Genomic DNA, 20,671 nt, shown 5'->3' with positions numbered 1-20,671 from the left:
AAGACAAAAGGAAACCTATTATTGATGTATAAAGAAAGAACGATCCATGTCACACAATTATCTGTCCAGCACTCCATTTAAAACGCCATTACTGGTGAGAGAACATCAGAAAGGAAGGCCTAAATCCATAACCATCGCCCATTCCCGCGATCTTCCCATAACCGTCCCACTAAAACTTGCCACGTAGGTCAGATACTTATTGAACGTATCCAATCCCAACGGCTTGTGGCCACCGTGGAAAGGATGCCAAGAGACCCACATCTGCCGGTAGCAATGGACTATATTACTAAGCAGCTTCCAGGTAGTATTCAGGTGTCGATCAATCATTGAGCCAACTACTGGGGATGGCGGGTCACATTAGAACATGGGAACTCGATACTTCCAAGGAAGATTTTTAAGAAAAGTTATAAGGAACGAACGTTCCCGCATGTTCGCCGCAATGGGGTCACGAACAGCCTTGGGGGGTCGGTCACGAACTCACTAATGGTGACTATGTTGTTTATGAGCTTTCTTTGAGGCTCTCCTCATGAAAGTCTTACTCTAACGACGACAATTGTGTCTTCTCCTTCGTGTTTCGGCGATGGTTTTTGAGCTTTTCTCGAATCAATTTCGTGGTCGTGAGTGTTGGGATTGTGAAAACTGAATCTAGTAGGCGGGGGTTGGAGACAATTCTTTGACCTTCGTTGAATTTCAGCTTTTTTCTGGGGGAGATGCATTCGGGTTTCTACGTTGGGAGAGTTTTTTTCGTCGCGACGGGATTTTGTCCTAGCGTGATATTGTTCGTTTTGTAAGGCTTTGTGCACATTTAGGAGAAATTATCTCGCCATCGTTTTTGCCTCTGTCTGGTTTGACGATCTGGTGCGGGTTGAGAGCAGATTGTGAATTAGAGATAGTTTATGTGTGTGGAGTGACACATGTTGGTGTTGAGAGTTGGACAGAGGAGGCATTGCCGATGCTGCATGAATTACGTCATTTCCTTCCTTTGGGTAATCTTAGTCATCCCTTGCGTAGCAGCGGCATGGACTCGTCCAAGCACTGGCGGGGATGACTTGAGAGCACGTCAAGAGCCGCTCAATTTCGCTGAGAAAACGTTTGTGGATGCCGTGGATGGCCAAGATGGGATCCAAACGGTTTTGGTTGTCTCTAATGATGGGCACCCGGATCACTTCGTATCGGTGCAAGCAGCGGTAGATGCAGTTCCCATGTGGAATTACGTGCGCTGGGTGATCTTCATCAAACCGGGGGTATATTACGGTCCTGTCATTGTTCCAGAGGGCAAGGTACGGCTTTCTTACATTCCTACCTCAATGCTATCTTTAGGACGATAGTTCTGATTTTCCCAACCAATTCACGATGGTTTTGGAGAGTCTGTTGGCAAGATTTGTTTTTAGTCCAACACACGAGGTCTGTATGTGAATTTCCCAGAATAAGCTTGATTTCTGATTGTTGACAGTCTTTCTAGCTGCAATGAACTGAGCGTACTTAATTCGGACTTTCTTGTAGACAACAGAGGTTTTCTTGCCTGGTTGTTTGTGTTGAGGCTAACATGTTAACGATTTTGCGTACAGGATTATATCACATTCTTGGGCGAGAGCGCGGAGAGTACAATTCTAACATTCAACAGAAAGGCTTGTGACAAGAAGCCGGATGGGTCAGACTACACCATCTTAGACTGTCCTACTGTGATTGTGGAAGCTTCCAATTTTATTGCTAAGGGCATCACGTTTGAAAACAGCTCTCCTAAACCAGGAGATTTTGACTACAACTCCCAAGCACCTGCTGTACGGGTCTCTGGTGATAAGTGTGCATTCTATGACTGCATTTTCTTGGGATGGCAAGACACCTTGTATGCAGATCAAGGAAAGCACTACTACAAAGATTCTCGAATTGAAGGGAACGTTGATTTCATACTTGGATATGCATCAGCAGTTTTTGAGAATTGCACAATTCATTCCAGAGGTACGTGAAATTCTTGCACCATACTCTTGTAATCAAGCTCATGGGTCAATTTGACGTGGTCATAGATTATTCGTCTGCTTATTTTCTCGAGTACGAAACCCGATTGATGGTGTCTTGCAACATTTCATGTTTATTTTGGTAAATTGACTCAGCCCAGAAGAAGATCGCACTGCATTGGCCTTGCTATTTAGTCACAGTGTGTTTTGCAACAGGTTTTGTTCTTTCTTCATAATTTCAACTAACAGCTTGATGTTGCGTTTCACAGGCGAGGGATTCATAACTGCGCAAAGCAGGTGGTGCGAGGATGATTGCCAAGAAGCTTCAAACTCGACGTTTATAACACCCAACTCAACATTCGTAATATTGAGGTCTAATATAACAGGGTATGATCCAGCAACCTACAACTCCACTGGGACAGGGCTCACGTACCTGGGTCGTCCGTGGAGAGAGTATGCAAAGGTTGTGTTTATTGACACAACACTGGGGGAGCACATTGCTCCCGAGGGCTGGGTGGACTGGGTCACAGATTCAGGACCTCTGTTTGCGCATGACAATGTATATTTCGGAGAGTTCAACAGCAGTGGCCCAGGGGCGAGTGAGTCCAGTCGCATCGACTGGTCTCATCAACTGACACCAGAGGAAGCTCAAGTCTACCGGGATGTAGAAGCGTTCCTCGACACAAAAAATTGGGTTGAACATCCTCTTTCAGTAGAGCAGCTCAAGGGCTCTCATCTTTTGAACGAGCAAAACTGGGCAACGCCTGCCGCCCCGCAGAGGGGTTACAGAGACAAAAAGTTTCCGCCCCGGAGATGGAAACGGTTGGGCGCCAAGAATGGTATGCCTTGAGCAATACTACTGACTCAGTACATTTTATGAATCTTATCCACTCTAGCTGTAATGGTCATTTTCTTTCTTGCGTACGGCAGCTCTCAAAACAATTAATAGCCACGAGTAGTATTTTTCCACTGCACGCAATTGTACATAAGATAGAGAAGATGCAGCGAGAACTGGTATGAACGTGTCAAGTCGAACACTTAGTTTGGATGTTATTACCTAGCTGGGTAACATCTTAAGTTCAAATAACCACGTAATGTGTTTCCGCTTTTGAATACAGTATTGGAATTCGATTTCTTGACATTTGAGCTTACATTCTCGTGTGGAAAACAAAGGGCTAAGATTCTACTCAAATTTTTTGGTTTAGTTTTGATTTCTGGTTAGGTTTGAGAATATTCGGTCTTTGTATTCAGAGTCTACTCAGTGACTGTTCTTGCTACTCTGCTGATAAGTGTTGATTATGAGAAGTAAACGTAAAAAAAAAGGGGACGTTAAGAAGAGTATGTTTTTCGAAGCATAATTGAGGCATTTATTTCGAAAAGTCACAAAAGTAGCATCTGCTAACTCTGCACTGTTAAGAACTCAGAATTTCTTACTAACCGAAATTTAGAATAAACTATGTGTGTTGAGTTTATTTTAACTATAACAACTACGACTTTGTTGTGTAGATCGACTGTTAGGGAATGCCGTTTCGATGATTTAATGCTACTTCTGAAGTAAAATAAAACTACTGTGCCATCAGCAGATGTACTGTTGGTCAAATAAGCTTCTGTCAAATTCATGTATACATTTCCCAAAAACTAAGGTGGTGGATCTCCAGCTTTTAAAGCGTTCAAATCTGCGTCCAACAATTCCTGAATTTGCACGGAACACCTACTTTGGTTTAGTGTTGTAATCTTCAGCAAAACTAATGGATGCCAATGGCATAACAATGGTGTGTTCATCAGATTAAATTTTGATTGTTTATGCGTATGGCTGTTATTATTATATTCATGTGTTAATTTGATGTGTTAATAAATTAAAATGAACTGTTGCTGGCATGATTTCAAACATCGTAATTTTTTCATTTATAGTGAACTAAAAACAACGGTATTCTCATATAAAAAACATCATGCTTTGTTATCAAAGAAACCATTTTTCTCCCATTGATACTTAGGGATATTACGAAACAAGACCGAACAAGTTTCATTACTCTTTTCTGCTTCAACTTAAAACCAGCTGATTTTCTGGCTCTGAGTCAACACAATTTTGTTTTTCAAAACACTTTTATGTCATGAGACTTTAAATCCGTCTTCAGTGGTGCTAAAGCAATAACGTCTGGTGTAAGATGGTCGTCATACATTCAAGCTTCAATTTCAAATATATATATATATATATATATATATATATATATATATTAAAATAAATTTAGACTGCACAATATGCATTTTACATAGACCCCAGTAACGAACCATCCAAACATTACACTCAGGAGATTATGATATGCTCAAGCGATCGAGTGGATGACGGTACACATCATCTGCTTCGAAGTGCACCACAGCTGAGGTTTTCTGAACTGAATACAACTCCATGTGGACAACATCTCTGCTTGAATGATGCATACCGGCAAGAATCAATCCATAATGAATTACAGAAAGAATTTAGAAGAGTTAAAACCCATGCAGGTGAAGTGGTATGCTTTTCCCGTGCTCTCGTCACCATCACTGAGCACCATAGAAAGTTCAATCACCAATTATGAATTATGACCGATTCAAGTCTATTTTCTTAACTGGATTGTGACCACTCATCCCCCACCTTAAGCGACTCGAGCAGGCTGCTCTGCTCGTCCCTCCTGCTCTGCCACACAGCAATCCTCTCCTTCAAATCTGTGGACTGTAGTCTCTCCCTTTGTCTGCTGCTAAAGCCATTACCCGGAGCCTCAACAACCTTGGGACAGTTTCTCTTCTCCGAGACCAGCTTCTGCACTGATCTAGTGGTGGGAATCACGATAGGATCCTCCATTTGACCCTACTGCTGCTTTGAGCTACTGTTTCATTGTAGCGTCGAAGTGCATATAGTGTGCTTTACGACCAGATTCCATTGCCAACGAACTTGGGTGGGAGTCCATGAACACAGGTTCTCGAAACTAAATGAGGATCATCGGGCGGTTACAGGCACACTCAGCAATGCATGACCGGAACATGGGTGATGTATATCGAGCAGTTTCTATAACCACCATTCAGTTCGTTACTCCCATTGTGATTGATCTCTCATCGCCTACCTGTAAACAGCGCTATTGCGAGCGTGAATGGGCGAAAGATACGTCGAGCAAGAGGTGGTTTTCGGGAGGAACCGTCACCTGCTCAGGCGCCGCTTCTGTCCAATCTAACCCCATGACACCCATGCGATTCCATTTGCTCACGCAGTCCTCACGCATTAGCTCAACACTATTTCGAGAACTGAGCCGCATGATCAATGGAAAGGGTTGTACAGCGGATAGCAGGAGTTGTTGGCGGTATTGAAGAGTGTCAGTGACCTGCAGTCCGAGATGCACTGTCGGTGATCTAGAGTCCTTTGCGACTGCCAATGCAACCATGTCATGAACTAGAGTTTCCACTCACTCTAGCCAGGAACACTAGTTAATAATATATACCAAATGAAGATTGGGCATATTATACTATTAAGTAATCTTTTGAATGTTAAAATGACTCACCCATTTACTAAATAGACTCACTTTGTTGTAACCATCATTACTAAAATAGATCATATGTAGAAACCATCATTATAATTATAAATTTAATTCCAACCTTCTACATTCTCAATCCTCACTTCTTTTGTTTCTAGCTTTCATCTTGACTTTTAATGTTGTCATGATGTAATATGACTAATACGTGAAAAGGATGAAGAAATTATTATATTATAGAAGGTCTTACTTTAAATTTTGTAGCAAATTATCTTAAAAGATAGACAATAGTCCAAAAGAGAGTAAAACTAAAAGTGTGAATGTTACTTTTTTACAAAATAGGCTTCTATTTACTTTGTAAGGCCATAAATAAGACAAATCAAGTTAGATTAGAAAAATAAAGAATATGAACATATTCAAGAAGTTAGGAGTTGATTTAAATATAAATAATCTCAAAAAGACAAAATTTGATATCCACAAAGGACCACTTATCAACTTAGGGTCAAAATCAGACCTTGAGGCTCAAAATCGAGTACTTATAGCAACTTTGGGATTCTTTGGCAAATCAAAGAGTGGAGTTTGAAAGAAGACTTGATAGACTTTCTTTGAGTATTGATTTTGAGTGATTTGATTATATAATGACTTTGTAAGAGATTTGCAAAGTCATAGTTGTTTTGGATGATTCTAGAATTTGTGAAGTAAAAAAAATATTAAGTTTTAGAGCATTTCATGACTTTGGTAGTAGATCTATAGTTCAAATTTTGAGAAATTTTGTAAGTAGTTTTCTAAAGTGTTTGTTGTAGGTTTGAGCTTGATCAAAAGATTCAATTGAAGATTATTGAATTTCAAGAAGATTAAAATCTTGAAAATGAGACTTTGAGGCATAGTTAGGATTTCTAAGACCTTTAGCAATCTACTAGTTTAATTAGAGTGAAATTTATGTGTGAGGGTAACAGAATTGATTTGCTATACATATGTAAAATTTGAGAATAATTGAACAATTTAAAAAAGATATATTGGCATTAGAAGTTCATCATTTAGATTGGAGTAGGAGGACAACCAATACCTCAGCGGATTTTAGGATTTTCCTTCCATTTAGTAAGTGCAAGTATCTTCAAATTTTGTATGCTTGTTGCTAATTTAGTTGTTGAGAAGTATATAAAATTTTAAGCAAAATTGACAATTTAATTGATAGATATTGAGGTTCTAAATTGTACTAGGATTAGATTGAATTGGTTAAAATTTTGGTTAGGATTCGGTTTAAAATTAGGGTTGGATTAGTTTTTAGGATTTGATTAAAGTTTGATTAGAATTTCAGATTGAACTAGGATTTAGGTATTGGATTAGGATTTTTTAAGGGTTTAGGACTTAGAGTTTGCTTAATATTTATGGTTTAGGATTTTAGATTTATTTAGGATTTGATCAAAATTTGGATAGAATTTAGAATTGAACAAGGATTTAGGATATATTTAGGGTTTTCTTAAGATTTAAGGTTTAGGATTTATTTAGGATTTAGGATATAGGATTTTTTTAGGATTTAGGATTTGGCTTAAGGGTTGATTGAAATCCATTAAGATTTCAATTAAGATTAATTTAGGAATTAATTGAGATTTATTTAAGATATATTTGTAATTATTTTAATATTTTTTTAGGATTTTTTAAAGATTCTTTTAAGATTTATTAAAAATTTCTTTTGAATTCTTTTAAGATTTCTTATTGTTTCTTTTATAATTTCTTTAAGGTTTTTTAAATTTTGATTAGAGCTTGTTTAATATTATTAAGGTTTAATTAGAATTATTTAATATTCTATTAGAGTCAAGATTTTTGTTGTTACAATTTCCATTGTACCTTCCACAATTAGGTATTTAATGCATTCTTGATCATGATTTCATGTAATACAACAACGTTCCTAGCCTTTATTCCCATCTCTCTCTCTGATTCTCTTGTTCCTAACTCAAATCACTGCTCCAAATAATCCTTCCTTGTGGAATCCATCTACTTGAAACCAACTACTTAAGATAGTTGTTGTGATATAACAAAAATAATAGGTAAAAAAGATAAAGATATTTTTATATTATAGAAGATCTTACTTCAAATTTTGTAGAAAATTATCTTAGAAATTAGACAATAGTCCAAAAGAAACTAAAATTAAAGATGTAAATGCTACCTTTGTACAAAGTAAGCTTATACTTACTTTGTAAGGCCATAAATAAGACAAAACAAGGTAGATTAGAAAAATAAAGGATATGAGCACATGCAAGAAGAAGTTTGGAGTTGATTTTAGCAAAAATAAACTCAAAAAGGCACAATTTGATACCTTCAATATCTATCAATTAAATCATTGATTTATTTTATTGATTACTAAATTAATTTCCAACTTTTAGTGCTTTTACTATATGCATAAAAGTTGTGGATTCATAAATTTACAAAAAAGGTTGAAGTTGAACATGCATTGATGAATGAACGCTTAAATTAAAATCAGGCCTAACAACTGCAGATAAAACCATAACATGCAAGATTCCAAAACAATACCTGATAATTTTGGTCACCTAAGTAATTATCTCAGTTATACTTCAAAAATACAGAATACATGTTGACAAACATCAGTACAGTTGCAAAAACACCCTATTTGTTTTCCAATCTCAATTTATTTTTGTATATATTTACACAGTTCCCCAAAATCATGAAAACACCATTGGTTTGATGGCTTCAGAATTTAATTGTGTTTTTATTAGGTTTTAATTATGACATCCATCAATTAAACTTAGTGTAAGCCAATACATATTGAAGAGTGTCAAATGGTATATATACATATACATACACACACACACACATATATATATATATATATATATATATTTATAGGAATGTTAAATAGACCCAAGTTTTTATTAAATCAACTTATGCATGATGAAGAACATGATAAATGAGGTTGGTTTTGATTGGTTTCCAATCTAGTAGTGGAGAAATTAATTTAAAATGTAATTTTTTTTCTCCTTTTCATGATAGTAAGGATGAGTGGATAAATTTAGTAAAAGCCTGGGTCTATTTAACATTCCCTGATACAGATATATATATATGTTTACACACACAGGCAAATATTAATTAAAGGTTTAAGTGATTGACAAAGTATCTGGAGCCAACCAGTGTCACGACGTGCCAGACCCCCAACAGATTCCTGATCTGTGTTCGATAACTAGACATGCCACGCGGGATTGCCCACGTAATCAGGCGTCGGCGTTCCACCAATGGGCGGGGGCGAAAGGACCAGGGTGGCAAAGAGCAGGGCTAGCTGGACGAAGGACGGGGATGAGGATAGACAGATAGAATGCTTTGCTTTGATTTGCTCTTGCTTTGCTTTTGTTTTGTGCCCCCCCCCCCCCCCACACGAGCCAGCTTCGGCGTCGTTCTGGAGTTTCTGCTGCTTTCCGCCATTGCTGCCCTTCCTCGAGCTTTTCGTAGTCGCAGTCTGTGAGGTACGCTCTGTGTTTTGTGGCGTGTTCCTTTTACTCCTTTTCGTGAGCACTTGCTCGGGAATGTCGGTGCCTGAGCTCTGACTCACCATGGCGTTTCTAAGTGAGTCTTATTTCTTGAGAGGCTTAGAATCTGTCACTCTTTGCAAGTGACGTGAGCTGATTTTTTGGCAAATTGCTTGTATATCTTCTTTGCATTTCGGGATTGTTTCGGTGCGGAACTTATCTCTGGGGTTTAAGAGCCTTGGGATAGCGTAGAATTGCCCCTGGCACTACAGGGCACTGGAAGAGCTGCTTTTTTCCTGATTTGTCCCATTTATGAATAGGAAGTGAGTTTTCTGAGATAGGATGTCCCTGTAGTGGCTTACTTCTATTAGAAATCTCGTTTCTTGAGTGGCGAGGTTTTGGAAGCAGAATTCCTTGTTTTTGTTGTTGTTGTCGTTGTTTTTGTTGTTGTTGTCGTCGTCTTTGTTTGCTTTACTAGGTAGAAATGTTTGAATGGTGCTCCTCAGGTTTTGGAAAATTTGAAATGTAATTTACCTTCTCTGAAACGGAATTCTGTTTGGAGCCCTGAAGTATAATAGTTGCACGAATTTTCAAAAGCAAATGAAGGGGTAATATGTGAACCGTGATTCAGATAGGTACGGGAATGATCTTAGGGGCGTTTGTTAACTAGAGGGTGTAAAAGAGACGATAAATTTACATCTCTATACCTCATTTTTTGAGACCCTCAAGGCTCACACGATCTTTTATTTCCCAGTGCTGAACCTGCAACTCTTGCACTTCCTTTTTATGTTGTTAATGTTTATGGAAGTAAGCTTATGCTTACAGCATAAATGCATCCATTATGTCGTCAGTTCTGGGAGCTAGAATCGGGTTCTTTTTCTAACACTGTGATTAATGGCTGTATAAATATTCTGTTGTTGATGTGTGTGTATGTGTGTTTGTGCGCGCTGGGTTGATTGCAGAAATTTAAGGCGGATTAAGAGCGGAAGCTGAGACCCTCCGAAGCCGTTAAATATGGCAATGGCAGGGTTGTCTTTGAAATCCACGGTGGCTGTGACCTCCGGTGCCCTTCAATCGCGAGACAACAGACCTTTAAGTTTCCCTGTTCAAAAATGTCTGGTTTCGCAACTAGCATCTGTTTCAGCCTCGCATGCAAATTTTCGTGCCGCTTCAATGCGTCACCTTGCGCTTCAGCGGGCTTCGCCTTCTACTGGGGTATTTAACTCTTTTTCTTCATAAGATCAATTCTGGTTTATGTGAACAATGCTCGATATTCTTGAGACTGATGATCATGTGAAGACTGGAGAAATAATCTAAACATACTAGTGTCAGCAGGGTCGAGTAAGGTGCGAAGTAGACCTGGCAGAACAAATGAAAGAGATGCGCGCAGCTGAAAAGCGGTGGGAGCAACAGGTATTGTCGACATGTTTAATATTGTATGCAACATATTCATGTTCACGTTCACGACGTGTTGTCGTTGATGTTCCTTTAATTATCTAAAAGTTTCTGTAATTTCCTTTCCTCATCAATAATTTCCCTTGAAATGTACCAAAGCTGGCATTGAATGGGGCTGAAACAAGCTATTGATTGGATCTGGACACATGCTGATTCTTTCATTCAGAAATGTTTTATGTTTCTTATCTACAGGTTCTCAGAAGTATACATAGAGTGGAAGTTTACTTGTATTGCTCTCTGGAGAGGCTCACTCATGCTTGATACTTTTATGTCTAGATTGACGTGCAACGCAAATTATTTCCAGGATTTAGTGATTTAAATGAAAGTGTTGTTCAAGTTAATGGTTGTTCTTAAGAGAATGTGTTTCACAAACGTCGTAAGCGTGTTGCATACAATGTTCTCTCATTATGATAAGTGGGAACAGGTGAAAGAGGGGAAAGTGAAACAGTTATCTGCAAAAGAAGCTGGGTATGCGATGCAGTTGAATGACTATACTTTTCTAGATGTTCGGCCTTCAAATGAGCACAGCAGGGTATGTTTCACCATCTTATGGAGGTTTCATTTGCTACCGTTGATAGCGTATTTCATGTTCTCGTTTCCTTCTCTTACCATTTTTCTGATTTATTCTCGAGGGTGGACGTCCCGAAGTATAACAAGTATTATTTGCGTTGGTTGCTTTTTCATAATTTGCAGGTGTCCGTGAAGGATTCAATTCACATTCCGATCTATGATGTTGATCAAAGTGTGGACCCCGCATCCTTGTCGAAGAAGTTTTCTAACTTTACTATGGGTATGTTGCCCCTCTTACATCTCTCTTTGAATCGTGAATTACATTATTGTTATGGTATCCTCTTTGTGGCAGTCCTATTTGATTTAGATGACTCTACTCCTTCTTTCAGACCTTCAATTGATGTGACAAATATTCTGCAGGAGGTTGGTGGAACGGTCTTCCAGTAATGAAATACAATGAGTAAGTGCAGATTGAAACTGCCCAAGTTCCTTTCTGCTTGATTATGAAATCAGGTCGGGCACTGAGAATTTTGTGTTTTTGATCTTTATCTTTGTTTCATATTAACTTTCAGGAAACGAATGTAATGGTTTTGGGACGGGCTAATTTTACCATTGAATTCCTGTGCATGGAGCAGGCGATTTATGCCCGATGTGGTGGCCAAAATCCCTAAAACTGCGAACATAATTGTTGGGTGTCAGAAGGGTCTGCGGTGAGTTGTTATCCCTGTGATTTTCTCTGAACCTCACAGCTTCGATTGTAGCCCTAGTTTAGACTTTCCTTTTTCCTTCTCAAGTTCAATGAATGTTTTCATTTATAACTAATTCTAGAAGCAAATATGGTCCAACTAGTACCTTGAGAACTCGCATAGGAGAATTGCTTCATCAACGTATGTTCGATTATTTTTCAGATCATTGGCTGCGTGTGAACAATTGTATAAGGCTGGCTACCGGAATTTGTTTTGGCTGAACGGTGGCTTAGACGCTGTTCAAGAAGGGGTAATTATGCTGGAAAACTTAATGCAATTTGCATTTTGAGTTGCTTGGAGTTATCTACCTGCTTCCTGGATGGCCGAGAATGGGATGCTGAAGTCCAGTTTCGTCACTTTATTAATTTAGTAACTTATTTACTTATATAATCTCTTTGGCGAATGTGCGTGTTTCTTTTACACTGAATATTGACATTCTCAATGTCACTGGTATACGATCGATAGGATTTGGAGAAAGAAGGACCCCTACCATTCAACTTTGGTGGCATTGGCGGCGTATCTGAATTCATTGGGTAAGTGTTGGAAAAATGAAGAGTACCTTTTTCTTAAATCTATTTACTTCCTTGTTCCAATCTATAATCACTATTCCACTTCGGTGAACTGTGCTGTTCGTTGATCTCGATTTGATTCTAATTCTATAAGATGAACAAGTTGCAACAGTTTTGAAGCAGAGCATATTCTCAGTCGAAGCCCCACTTACGTGATGAATTTATCTTTGAAGACTACATGTTCTTGGTAGTTGTAAATAGCTGGATCAAGATAACCACCTTCTACGAAGGAATTAGAGTCCATGTGGGGGCAATTTCTTAGCTTCGCCTTTTTTCTGAATATCAAAGTCACAGGCACTCTGCTGATGTTGTTTCGTTGGAACCTGGGTGCAGGTGGACCGACGTTCAAAGGTTGGAAGCAAAGAAACAGGGCTTAGGTTACCGTGTTGCATTGTTTGGAAGACTGGTACGCTCGTCCTTGTATCTTTCAGTTGGACAACATTCCGGCACAAAATTCCTGATGATAGTCCACAGCAATCATTGCTGCTGGAGTTCTAGATGATGGAGAGAGTGGAAGAATTTTCGTTATATTTTCTAGTTGCACACTCGTTCAACTCTAACAGGCCTCTTTACATCCTAAGATGTAGTGCGCTTGCTCTGTTTGGGATACTGCTAATGAGATAATTCTACTGGAATAGATGTGTAATTACTCATCTTGTAAATGTTAGTTCAGCTACTCTCATGATCTTGCTCGAGTTTGTCTTGATTTTGTTTGCCCAAAGTGAACTTCAGTTACTTCAGCTGTCTATTGTTACAATGAAAATTCAAGTATTGTTTTAATCTTACAAATCCTCGGATGAACCAATGTGCTGTGCAGCTTGCAGTGGTCCTAGCAGCAGATCTTGCATTCGTGGGTGCTCAACAGCTTAGCCGTTTCTTCTTCGAATTGCGGCAGTGACTTGAAGCTCAAAGCTCATTTATCCTTCCACATGCTGAGTGAAAGAGGCGAGCTGAATGCGTCGGCATTGATAGATTCTTTCCTTATTATCCTATTAGCCTCCGATCCTTAGTTGAAGCCCCAACAGGATCCGTTCGTGGCTTCTGAAGCAGTTTAACGGACTAGCACTCAAGCCGCTCACAGAAGTGTCTATGAGGTTTTTGTAGCACGGCAGTAGGAACAATTTTGAACTGTAACGCAGGAAGTGGATGTTGTCGAAACCAGAAATTCCATAATTGTGAACTGTTTTTGGTGTTAGCAAGCACTCAGCTATCTCAAACCGTCACTGATCTACTTTTTTCGACATCATCACTATTGAGACATTGAGCAATGGAGGTGCCTGCATCATGCATTTTAACAAGCCCTTCTTGTCGATGATGTAGGTTTCAGGCGAGTGGCGTAGGTTAATCCTTTGCTTTTGCATAAAACATGCGTACGAATACTGGCATGGGGGTGGTATCTTCTCAAGATGACATGATCATGTGTGCTTTGAATGTGGACAAGAACTCGAGGCAAATTTGTCTGACGTACGTGTACTAGATAAAACGACTTCCTCAATGTCCCAGTAATAACAAACAGGAGCGATTTCCAGATTATTATTTAGGTGCTCTCATCTGGTCCCAAAAGCAAAACTCGAGGTGTTCAACGACAAACCTCACCACTTTTATTTATTTATTTCTTTATTTGTATTTATTTTGAAGATTACTGATGAACAGCCGCCACATGTTTCACCATAGCGAAATTGTTTTGGTTGTGTGCGAAAAGATAAAATCAACCTCCCCCGCAATACAGGAAGAACTGAATCTAAAATCTGGTATTTCCAGTAATTTGATGAAAATGGAAATGTGCTTGACTCGAAAGATGAAATACTTAAAGTATGCAAACAACTAGATAAGAAAAAACGAAAAGCATTGGGAAAAATTGGTAAAGAAGACAACCGTCGAAATTGAAGGGGGGGGGATTGGTGAGAGCAGAAAGGAATTACTGCTTCTCTGCTGCTCTGCCGTCGTCGCCAGGCAAAGTGCACAACACCATGATCACGTCCCTTCTTGCTATCACACACACACACATACTTCCAAGCGTACACACTTGCTTGCACAAGTGGGGAGCTACTTGTGTGCGAGTGAGAGATATCTCGCTACCTTGGTCTCGGAGAAATACTCTGGGAATAGGGAGAGATGGGTCAGTCGGTGAAAGATCTGCGCTTGGACAACGATCGCTTCGTCGCTCTGCTGCGCAACCTAATCGGAGAGGCGAAGTATTTACAGAACAATCCCCCCCAACTCGTGCCGGAGGAAGACAGAGCCGTGCGCCATGTGTTGGAGGTTTTGGGCCCCCATAGCGTGGACCAAGGGGGGCCTCTGGTGTTGAAGCATATTACCTACGTTAAGGGGCGAGGGAACCTGATTGTGGAGTATCCAGGCTCGGAGCCTGGCCGAGTGGTGTCCTTTGTGGGCTGCCATATGGACGTCGTCACCGCTAATCCGGCAGAATGGGTGCGGCAAGCTTTATCAACTTTTGGGTGATTTTTGTTTTGCAATTATGTGCTAATTCCTTGGAAATGGAATCCGTGGCTACCTCTATTTTTCTTTGAGAGGGAGTGAATGAGCTCCTCGTACAGGAGGGAAGGAAAGGTTGTTAATCGTACCTAGTTTATGTTGCGCTTGTCTTCGTAACTCGTCTGTTTACAGAAAGTGATATTTGACAAACGAGGAACTTTTGCTTGTAGAGTAATTAACGATGATTGGTACAGAATGGTCTTTCATGGTTCATGTGTAAAATTGCTATACCACTCGCACTGTCGCCTCTGTTATTGTGGATTTTTCTCTCTCTGCCCTAGTAGCTCCTTGTGGTATTCTTTGTATATCAAATTGATTGAAAGTGTTTCTATTCACGGAACAGAGGGGTCCTCTTCTGCAACGTATAAAATCTGGAACAAGACCTTGAAAAAGGCTTTTACTTACGTTGTGAAACCCAGAATTCTCTGACGTGAATAGTGTTCGAAGGTGTGGTCTTAGGTCGTATTCTTTGAAAAGACTTAGAGCACCAGTTTTTTTGCAACTCTTGAGCATATTGCAGGGTCATGATCTTCTTCACTAACCATTTCTCCCCTCGACAGGAGTTCGATCCCTTTTCCTTGAGCATAGATGGCGATAAGCTGCGAGGTAGAGGGACCACGGATTGCTTGGGGCATGTAGCATTGGTGACGGAGCTTTTTCGCAAGCTTGCGGAGACAAGGCCGCCTCTCAAGATGACAGTTGTGGGAGTCTTCATTGCAAACGAAGAAAACTCTGCAGTGTATGGTGTTGGAGTGGATATGCTTGTTAAAGATGGGTTCCTCGACAATCTGAAATCGGGTCCATTGTAAGTACATTCATAACGTACGCTAATAATAAAAAAATCGTCTGAGCTGTCCTCTGAGTCTTTTGAGGGTTTTTGGATGCCTGTATTTTTTTGCCAGTGACTTGGATTTGTTATGTTAAAAAACAAGCTATATTAGCAGGATAGTAGATTTTGCGAAAAATAATTTCTATATTAACAAACATCTTGTTACAGTATATATATATATATATATATATATATATACTTTTTTCTTCGAATAGTATTTAATCAACTACTAAGCTACAAATGAAAGTCACTTCCAAACCAAAATCATGTTGAAGAGGGGATCTTAGAACTAAATCTGTTCCAACATATTAGATAATTAGGAATAAGACTGGAAAAGGGACAAACCAATTTTGAAACCACTTGCGTGAACCTAGGCAAAATTTATATCATAGATGATACGTAGAATACACACCGTATGTTTTGATACTTGTCAAGTAGGAGCGTGATTCAGACCTTCGAAAAGAACAAGTGTTATCTGAACCTACTACCATCTTCCGGGATTTCGCAGATTGTGGCTGGACACAAGTGATAAGCAACCGTGTATTGGAACCGGCGGCATGGTGAGCTGGAAGTTGACTGCCACAGGGAAGCTCTTTCATAGTGGCTTTCCTCACAAGGTAAACTGCTGCTGGAATTTGTTGTGTTCCACACTTGTTAATACATAGCAATGATCTCTGTTGCAGATAGCTTGGAGAACTTTGGTTTAATTAATCTTGATAGCGAAATCTTGCAGACGGTGAACGCCATGGAATTGGCCCAGGAAGCGCTTAAGGAGATACAAAAGCGATTTTACATTCAATTCCCGTCACACCCGAAGGAAGCTGTCTATGGCTTTGCAACACCATCAACGATGAAACCGACTCAGTGGTCATGTAAGGTCCCAATATTGCATAGCGAGCATGTACACTGATTCTACATTTACCGGTCTGGACAGGGAGAACTGTGTTGTTACTTCTGAATGTCCACAATGCATGTTTCTTCGTATCATTATGAAGTGCAATCTCTGTTGCCTTTTTGCTCGCACAGATCCAGGAGGCGGTGTGAATCAGATTCCAGGAGAGTGCACAATATGTGGTGACTGCAGGTGCTCTCCTGATTGTTTTTAATTCGTACATGTTTGTGTAAGAGATTCACCATTCGTACACAGTAACTTGTTGAAATTAGGTCCAAATCAGCATTCTTGAGATAGATTCTTAATGTTGAACTACTGTACCAGCCTAATTCTCTGATACTTCTCATTGTCTATTCTGTATTTCTTTTTATGTGATGTCTGACTGGTTAGCCTGGCTTTTGCACAGGATTACTCCGTTTTACAAGTAAGTCATTTCTCATGTTGCGTTCAACGAACAATTGACTGGATTGGCCTCTTTTAAGAATTGCATTTTGGTACATGCACTGTGCTAACAAATAGGATGCACCGGTAGGACTTACAGTTTGTAGGAAAGCTCCGGGGTTGGGAGTCTTAGAAATCAGTTTAGTAATTTTTAGGGTTTCACTTTTTGATTAATGATATGTCTTGTTACTTTGTGAGTGCAGTGTTGATGATGTTGCCGAATGGTTGAAAGTTACGGTGGAAGACATAAATGCTAATATTGAGGATCTAGACTCACGTGGTCCTGTTTCTAAGTATAATATACTTGAGCTGGGTATAAGGGGCAGGTTAGTAACTGCACATGTTATGATTTCCTGGTATTGACACTCTTAGTTTTGTAGAGCTTCTTCGTGTTGTCTACGGGTTGTTGGTCTATTGATATTAGTTCAGCATTGTGATTACTGTGTTCCCATTTCAGTCGTTATATGGTGTTAACCAGTGATTTTGTTAAGTTGCCTAACATTGCACTGAAATTGACAGGTTGTCGCTGGAATTTGGTGAAGCGGCTCTTTCTGGAGTAGCCTGTAATCTGGATTCACCTGGGTTTCATGCGCTTTGCAAAGCAACAGAAGAGATCGTGGGATATGTGAAGCCTTATTCCATCACAGGATCCCTTCCTTGTATTCGGGAATTGCAGGTACATAATTCACTTACATTATGTACGAACAAATGCCATCTGATGGAAATCAATACCGCATATGTGTCCACATATTCACACTCTCCATTGATGGTCCAACTTGTATCTATATCTGCAATGTACTGGATGGCAAGGCTTGAATTGGAGATTTTCCATAGTTTTTAGGTCGATATAACTCTGGTTAAAGACGTTCGTCCGCATTCGATCTTAGCGTATGGTTCATAATAGCTTTTTGCTGTTCAACCAAAGCTTATCATTTTTTAGTAGTCTGCAAATACCCCCCCTCTATGTATCGATTTGATATCTTTGTAGATTTGAGCCAGAGGCTGTTACTAGTTCTGAGATCTGATCGGAGAACAAAAAATGGTTTGTTTTGAATGCAGGACGAGGGTTATGATGTACAGACTATCGGATATGGTAAGTGCAGAGTGACCTAAACTGCAAACTTTGCTCTAAGTTTACCAGATCCGAATTTCCTTCTCCAACGAAGCAATCTTGAGAACTTATGATTGAGGGAAACGTAAGCCACAGGCTAGTGATCAGAGTATTGAGTCTTTTAGTTGTTCGGACACTGAATTGTTCATCATGACCAGAGAACTGTGAACGCCCTTTGCTTACACTTATTTCACGTGTTAGTGAATCATGTGGTACTGTATTCAGAGTGAATGAACAGTGGGTTGTGTGTTTTACTTGGGTCAGGCTTGATGAAGACATACCATGCACAAAACGAGTATTGTCTGCTTTCAGACATGCAGCAAGGTTTCGCAGTTCTGACGAACATGATTTCTCAGCTGGAGGAGTGATCAGAAGCTCTGTTGAATGGATCTCCATCTTTGAGGTCTTGTCAAAACCAATCTTGGTGTTCTAGTCATCTTCATGCTACAAGTCTGTTTTTGTTCTGCTGCAACAAAAAATTGATTCTGATAGACTTGGAGGAAAATAAAGAGTAGAAAAAAAAAGGAACGAAAAGATCTGTAACTCTGGCACTAGAATCACTAATATCATGAATGATGAAAGGTTTGTTGAAGCATGAGTTTGATACAGGTGACCATCCTTGGGGGTTGATTTTCTAAAATTGTTTTTTAAAGTGACATGCATGCGTACTTATGTTGTTTGCATTGTCGTTATTGTCAATTTGATGGATTTACGTTTGACATTGAACTTTTCACAACCTTCAATTTTGTTCCTTGTACATTTCAAATGAGTTTTTTCAAATAGTATTTTTGTTACTCATTGAAAACTGGATGGTTGAAACGAAATCAATGTAGTCAAAGTCCTTTACGTATGAATTAGAAAATCTTTGATGTAAGTTGTTTTTGTAAAATACGAGCTATTTATCAATCTTGAAGTTGTTATTATTATTATTATTTTAAAAAAATCAGTTTAATCTATCAACGTAGTAATGGTTCGGCCATTTTTATTTTACTTTTTTGTGTAACTTGAAGTATGTTTCTATAGATGAATAAAAATCAGTAATCTGCAGAATTACTATTGGTATCCTAACTGAGCTAGTAGAATATTTTTGAATATATGATAATGCTTTCTTCAAACTAAACTTCTAAAAGAATGCTAAAAAAATGAGTTGATTAATATTTGAATGTTTGAATATAATAATAGGTAATAATTTGTAATAACTCACTCAGATTTATGCTGCAGTGTTGCTCTTAAATTTTAAATCTAACATTCAAATTTAGGTGAGAACAAACTTCACATTTTCTATGTATTCTAATGCAATATAATTATGTAATTAAGCATGAAAATTGATATAGATGATTTGTAAAGTAAACAATTTTAAAGAACAAGATGAAAATTAAAGAAGATTTGAATTTAATGACATATATAGCAGATGAATGGAAAAGGAGTTAAGATTTCTTGGATGTATTACTTGCTTGAATAACAAAATCTTGTCTACATTGGGTTGAATGCACCATTCTATGTATATTCAAAATATATAATTATTACATTTGTAAAGATTATAGAACATTTAATTTATTATGTCTTACTAGATTAATTTTTTTTATGCGTTTAAGATTTTTAAGAAATAAATAAATTTGATCTTATTATTGCTAATAATTATGCATATTTAATTAAGTTTTGGTAAAGATTAAAAAAAAATAGAAAGATATTTTAGATTATTAAATAATGAGTTTGAATTATCATCTCCTATTTGTTTTGTTTATAAATTATAACATAAAATATATTGGATTTGACTAGACAATTGAAGGCCAACCAAATATTACAATAATTCCAACAAATTTGTTTCTAATCTATACATGTAAATTTATTTATTTCAAATAAGTTATCAAAGTCATTAAAAATCCAAGTTTCTAATCTATAGTAGTTAATCATGGAGTATGGATATGTGTACATTTATTATGTGTAAAAGACAATGTGGCACATTGTAAGGGCTTATCAAATCTAGATAAAATCCAAGTTCAAATTTGTGTTAGGTTTGAATCATAGGTTGGCAATTGGATACACTTGTAAAGACATCTTTGATCAAAGAGGATCCCAAACAGATGATTACCAAGCTCAAATTTGTGGATGGTCATAAAACTACAAATTTGTATATAGTTTTATACTTACATACAAGATGAGACTTCTTGGATTTAAAAAATGCATCTTTGTGTAATATTTTTTATGATTGATTTGATTGAAGTAATAAAAAATAATGAGAATATATATACATATATGTATAAATATATATATGATATGTTTGGTTTTATTAAAATTATCTAAACTTAATTCTACCTTTGATTGGAATTTATAGATGCTAAAAAGCCTCGTTATTAAGAACTTGTTGAAATTTCTAGAAAATTTGAAGAGCCGAAGAGATTTTTTAAGTCATGATGAGCCTTTTTTATTTAAGTTTTTTTTTGGAGAAGCAAGTTCCTTGATGCAAAGGTTGTAATTGCTAGCAAGGCTTGATTTGATTTTTTTCTCCTAAAGCTAATGTCTATACTTAAATTTCTATCTGTCTTGGCACATCTCTACCTTTGTATTTTATAAATAATGAAGGTTAAGTATTCACAATTCAAATTCATGACTGAGTCCGTGCACTTTCGAGTAAGAACCGATGATCAGTTTTTGTTGTTGATATCAGAACGTTTAGGGGATGAGAGT

The 20,671-nt window shown here is 38.2% G+C and overlaps 5 protein-coding genes across 8 annotated transcripts; 4 read left to right on the top strand and 1 right to left on the bottom strand.

Annotated features, from left to right (window-relative positions):
• The first annotated feature begins 434 nt into the window (after positions 1 to 434).
• On the top strand, positions 435 to 3,094 carry LOC112283988 (pectinesterase 31). The gene is made up of 3 exons (XM_024523425.3): positions 435 to 1,280; positions 1,569 to 1,959; positions 2,225 to 3,094. The coding sequence occupies exons 1-3, from the start codon at positions 915 to 917 to the stop codon at positions 2,803 to 2,805; spliced, it is 1,338 nt and encodes a 445-aa protein (XP_024379193.1). The 5' UTR covers positions 435 to 914; the 3' UTR covers positions 2,806 to 3,094.
• A 204-nt stretch (positions 3,095 to 3,298) lies between these two features.
• On the bottom strand, positions 3,299 to 4,917 carry LOC141045557 (uncharacterized). 2 transcript variants are annotated; one of them, XM_073534955.2, is made up of 2 exons: positions 4,563 to 4,917; positions 3,299 to 3,647 (listed from the first exon to the last, which is right to left on the bottom strand). In XM_073534955.2, exons 1-2 carry the CDS (start codon positions 4,792 to 4,794, stop codon positions 3,532 to 3,534), a joined length of 348 nt encoding a protein of 115 aa, XP_073391056.1. In that variant the 5' UTR covers positions 4,795 to 4,917; the 3' UTR covers positions 3,299 to 3,531. The 2 variants fall into 2 exon arrangements, with proteins under 2 accessions (XP_073391056.1, XP_073391057.1); XM_073534956.2 differs by having other exon boundaries at positions 4,588 to 4,916.
• On the top strand, positions 3,646 to 5,583 carry LOC141045556 (uncharacterized). Of its 2 annotated transcripts, none has more exons than XM_090251399.1 (3): positions 3,646 to 4,115; positions 4,265 to 4,457; positions 4,947 to 5,583. In XM_090251399.1, the coding sequence occupies exons 2-3, from the start codon at positions 4,386 to 4,388 to the stop codon at positions 5,292 to 5,294; spliced, it is 420 nt and encodes a 139-aa protein (XP_090107525.1). In that variant the 5' UTR covers positions 3,646 to 4,115; positions 4,265 to 4,385; the 3' UTR covers positions 5,295 to 5,583. The 2 variants fall into 2 exon arrangements, with proteins under 2 accessions (XP_090107525.1, XP_090107526.1); XM_090251400.1 differs by having other exon boundaries at positions 4,909 to 5,583.
• A 3,250-nt stretch (positions 5,584 to 8,833) lies between these two features.
• LOC112283458 (rhodanese-like domain-containing protein 11, chloroplastic) lies at positions 8,834 to 13,416 on the top strand. Of its 2 annotated transcripts, none has more exons than XM_024522115.3 (11): positions 8,834 to 8,931; positions 9,897 to 10,149; positions 10,270 to 10,347; positions 10,814 to 10,921; positions 11,083 to 11,179; positions 11,320 to 11,359; positions 11,535 to 11,609; positions 11,808 to 11,895; positions 12,111 to 12,178; positions 12,548 to 12,620; positions 13,032 to 13,416. In XM_024522115.3, the coding sequence occupies exons 2-11, from the start codon at positions 9,949 to 9,951 to the stop codon at positions 13,110 to 13,112; spliced, it is 909 nt and encodes a 302-aa protein (XP_024377883.1). In that variant the 5' UTR covers positions 8,834 to 8,931; positions 9,897 to 9,948; the 3' UTR covers positions 13,113 to 13,416. The 2 variants fall into 2 exon arrangements, with proteins under 2 accessions (XP_024377883.1, XP_024377884.1); XM_024522116.3 differs by having other exon boundaries at positions 8,834 to 9,031.
• Positions 13,417 to 14,224: 808 nt separating this feature from the next.
• Positions 14,225 to 18,575, top strand: LOC112283457 (acetylornithine deacetylase). Its single transcript, XM_024522114.3, has 10 exons — positions 14,225 to 14,647; positions 15,271 to 15,515; positions 16,048 to 16,156; positions 16,273 to 16,411; positions 16,566 to 16,623; positions 16,838 to 16,855; positions 17,076 to 17,198; positions 17,392 to 17,548; positions 17,932 to 17,965; positions 18,248 to 18,575. Exons 1-10 carry the CDS (start codon positions 14,330 to 14,332, stop codon positions 18,349 to 18,351), a joined length of 1,305 nt encoding a protein of 434 aa, XP_024377882.1. The 5' UTR covers positions 14,225 to 14,329; the 3' UTR covers positions 18,352 to 18,575.
• Positions 18,576 to 20,671: the final 2,096 nt, after the last annotated feature.

The sequence above is a fragment of the Physcomitrium patens genome, chromosome 6 (assembly GCF_059467195.1).
Source record: "Physcomitrium patens ecotype Gransden chromosome 6, ASM5946719v1, whole genome shotgun sequence".
Classification (NCBI taxonomy): domain Eukaryota; kingdom Viridiplantae; phylum Streptophyta; class Bryopsida; order Funariales; family Funariaceae; genus Physcomitrium; species Physcomitrium patens.
This window is presented reverse-complemented; position numbering and strand designations above follow the sequence as displayed.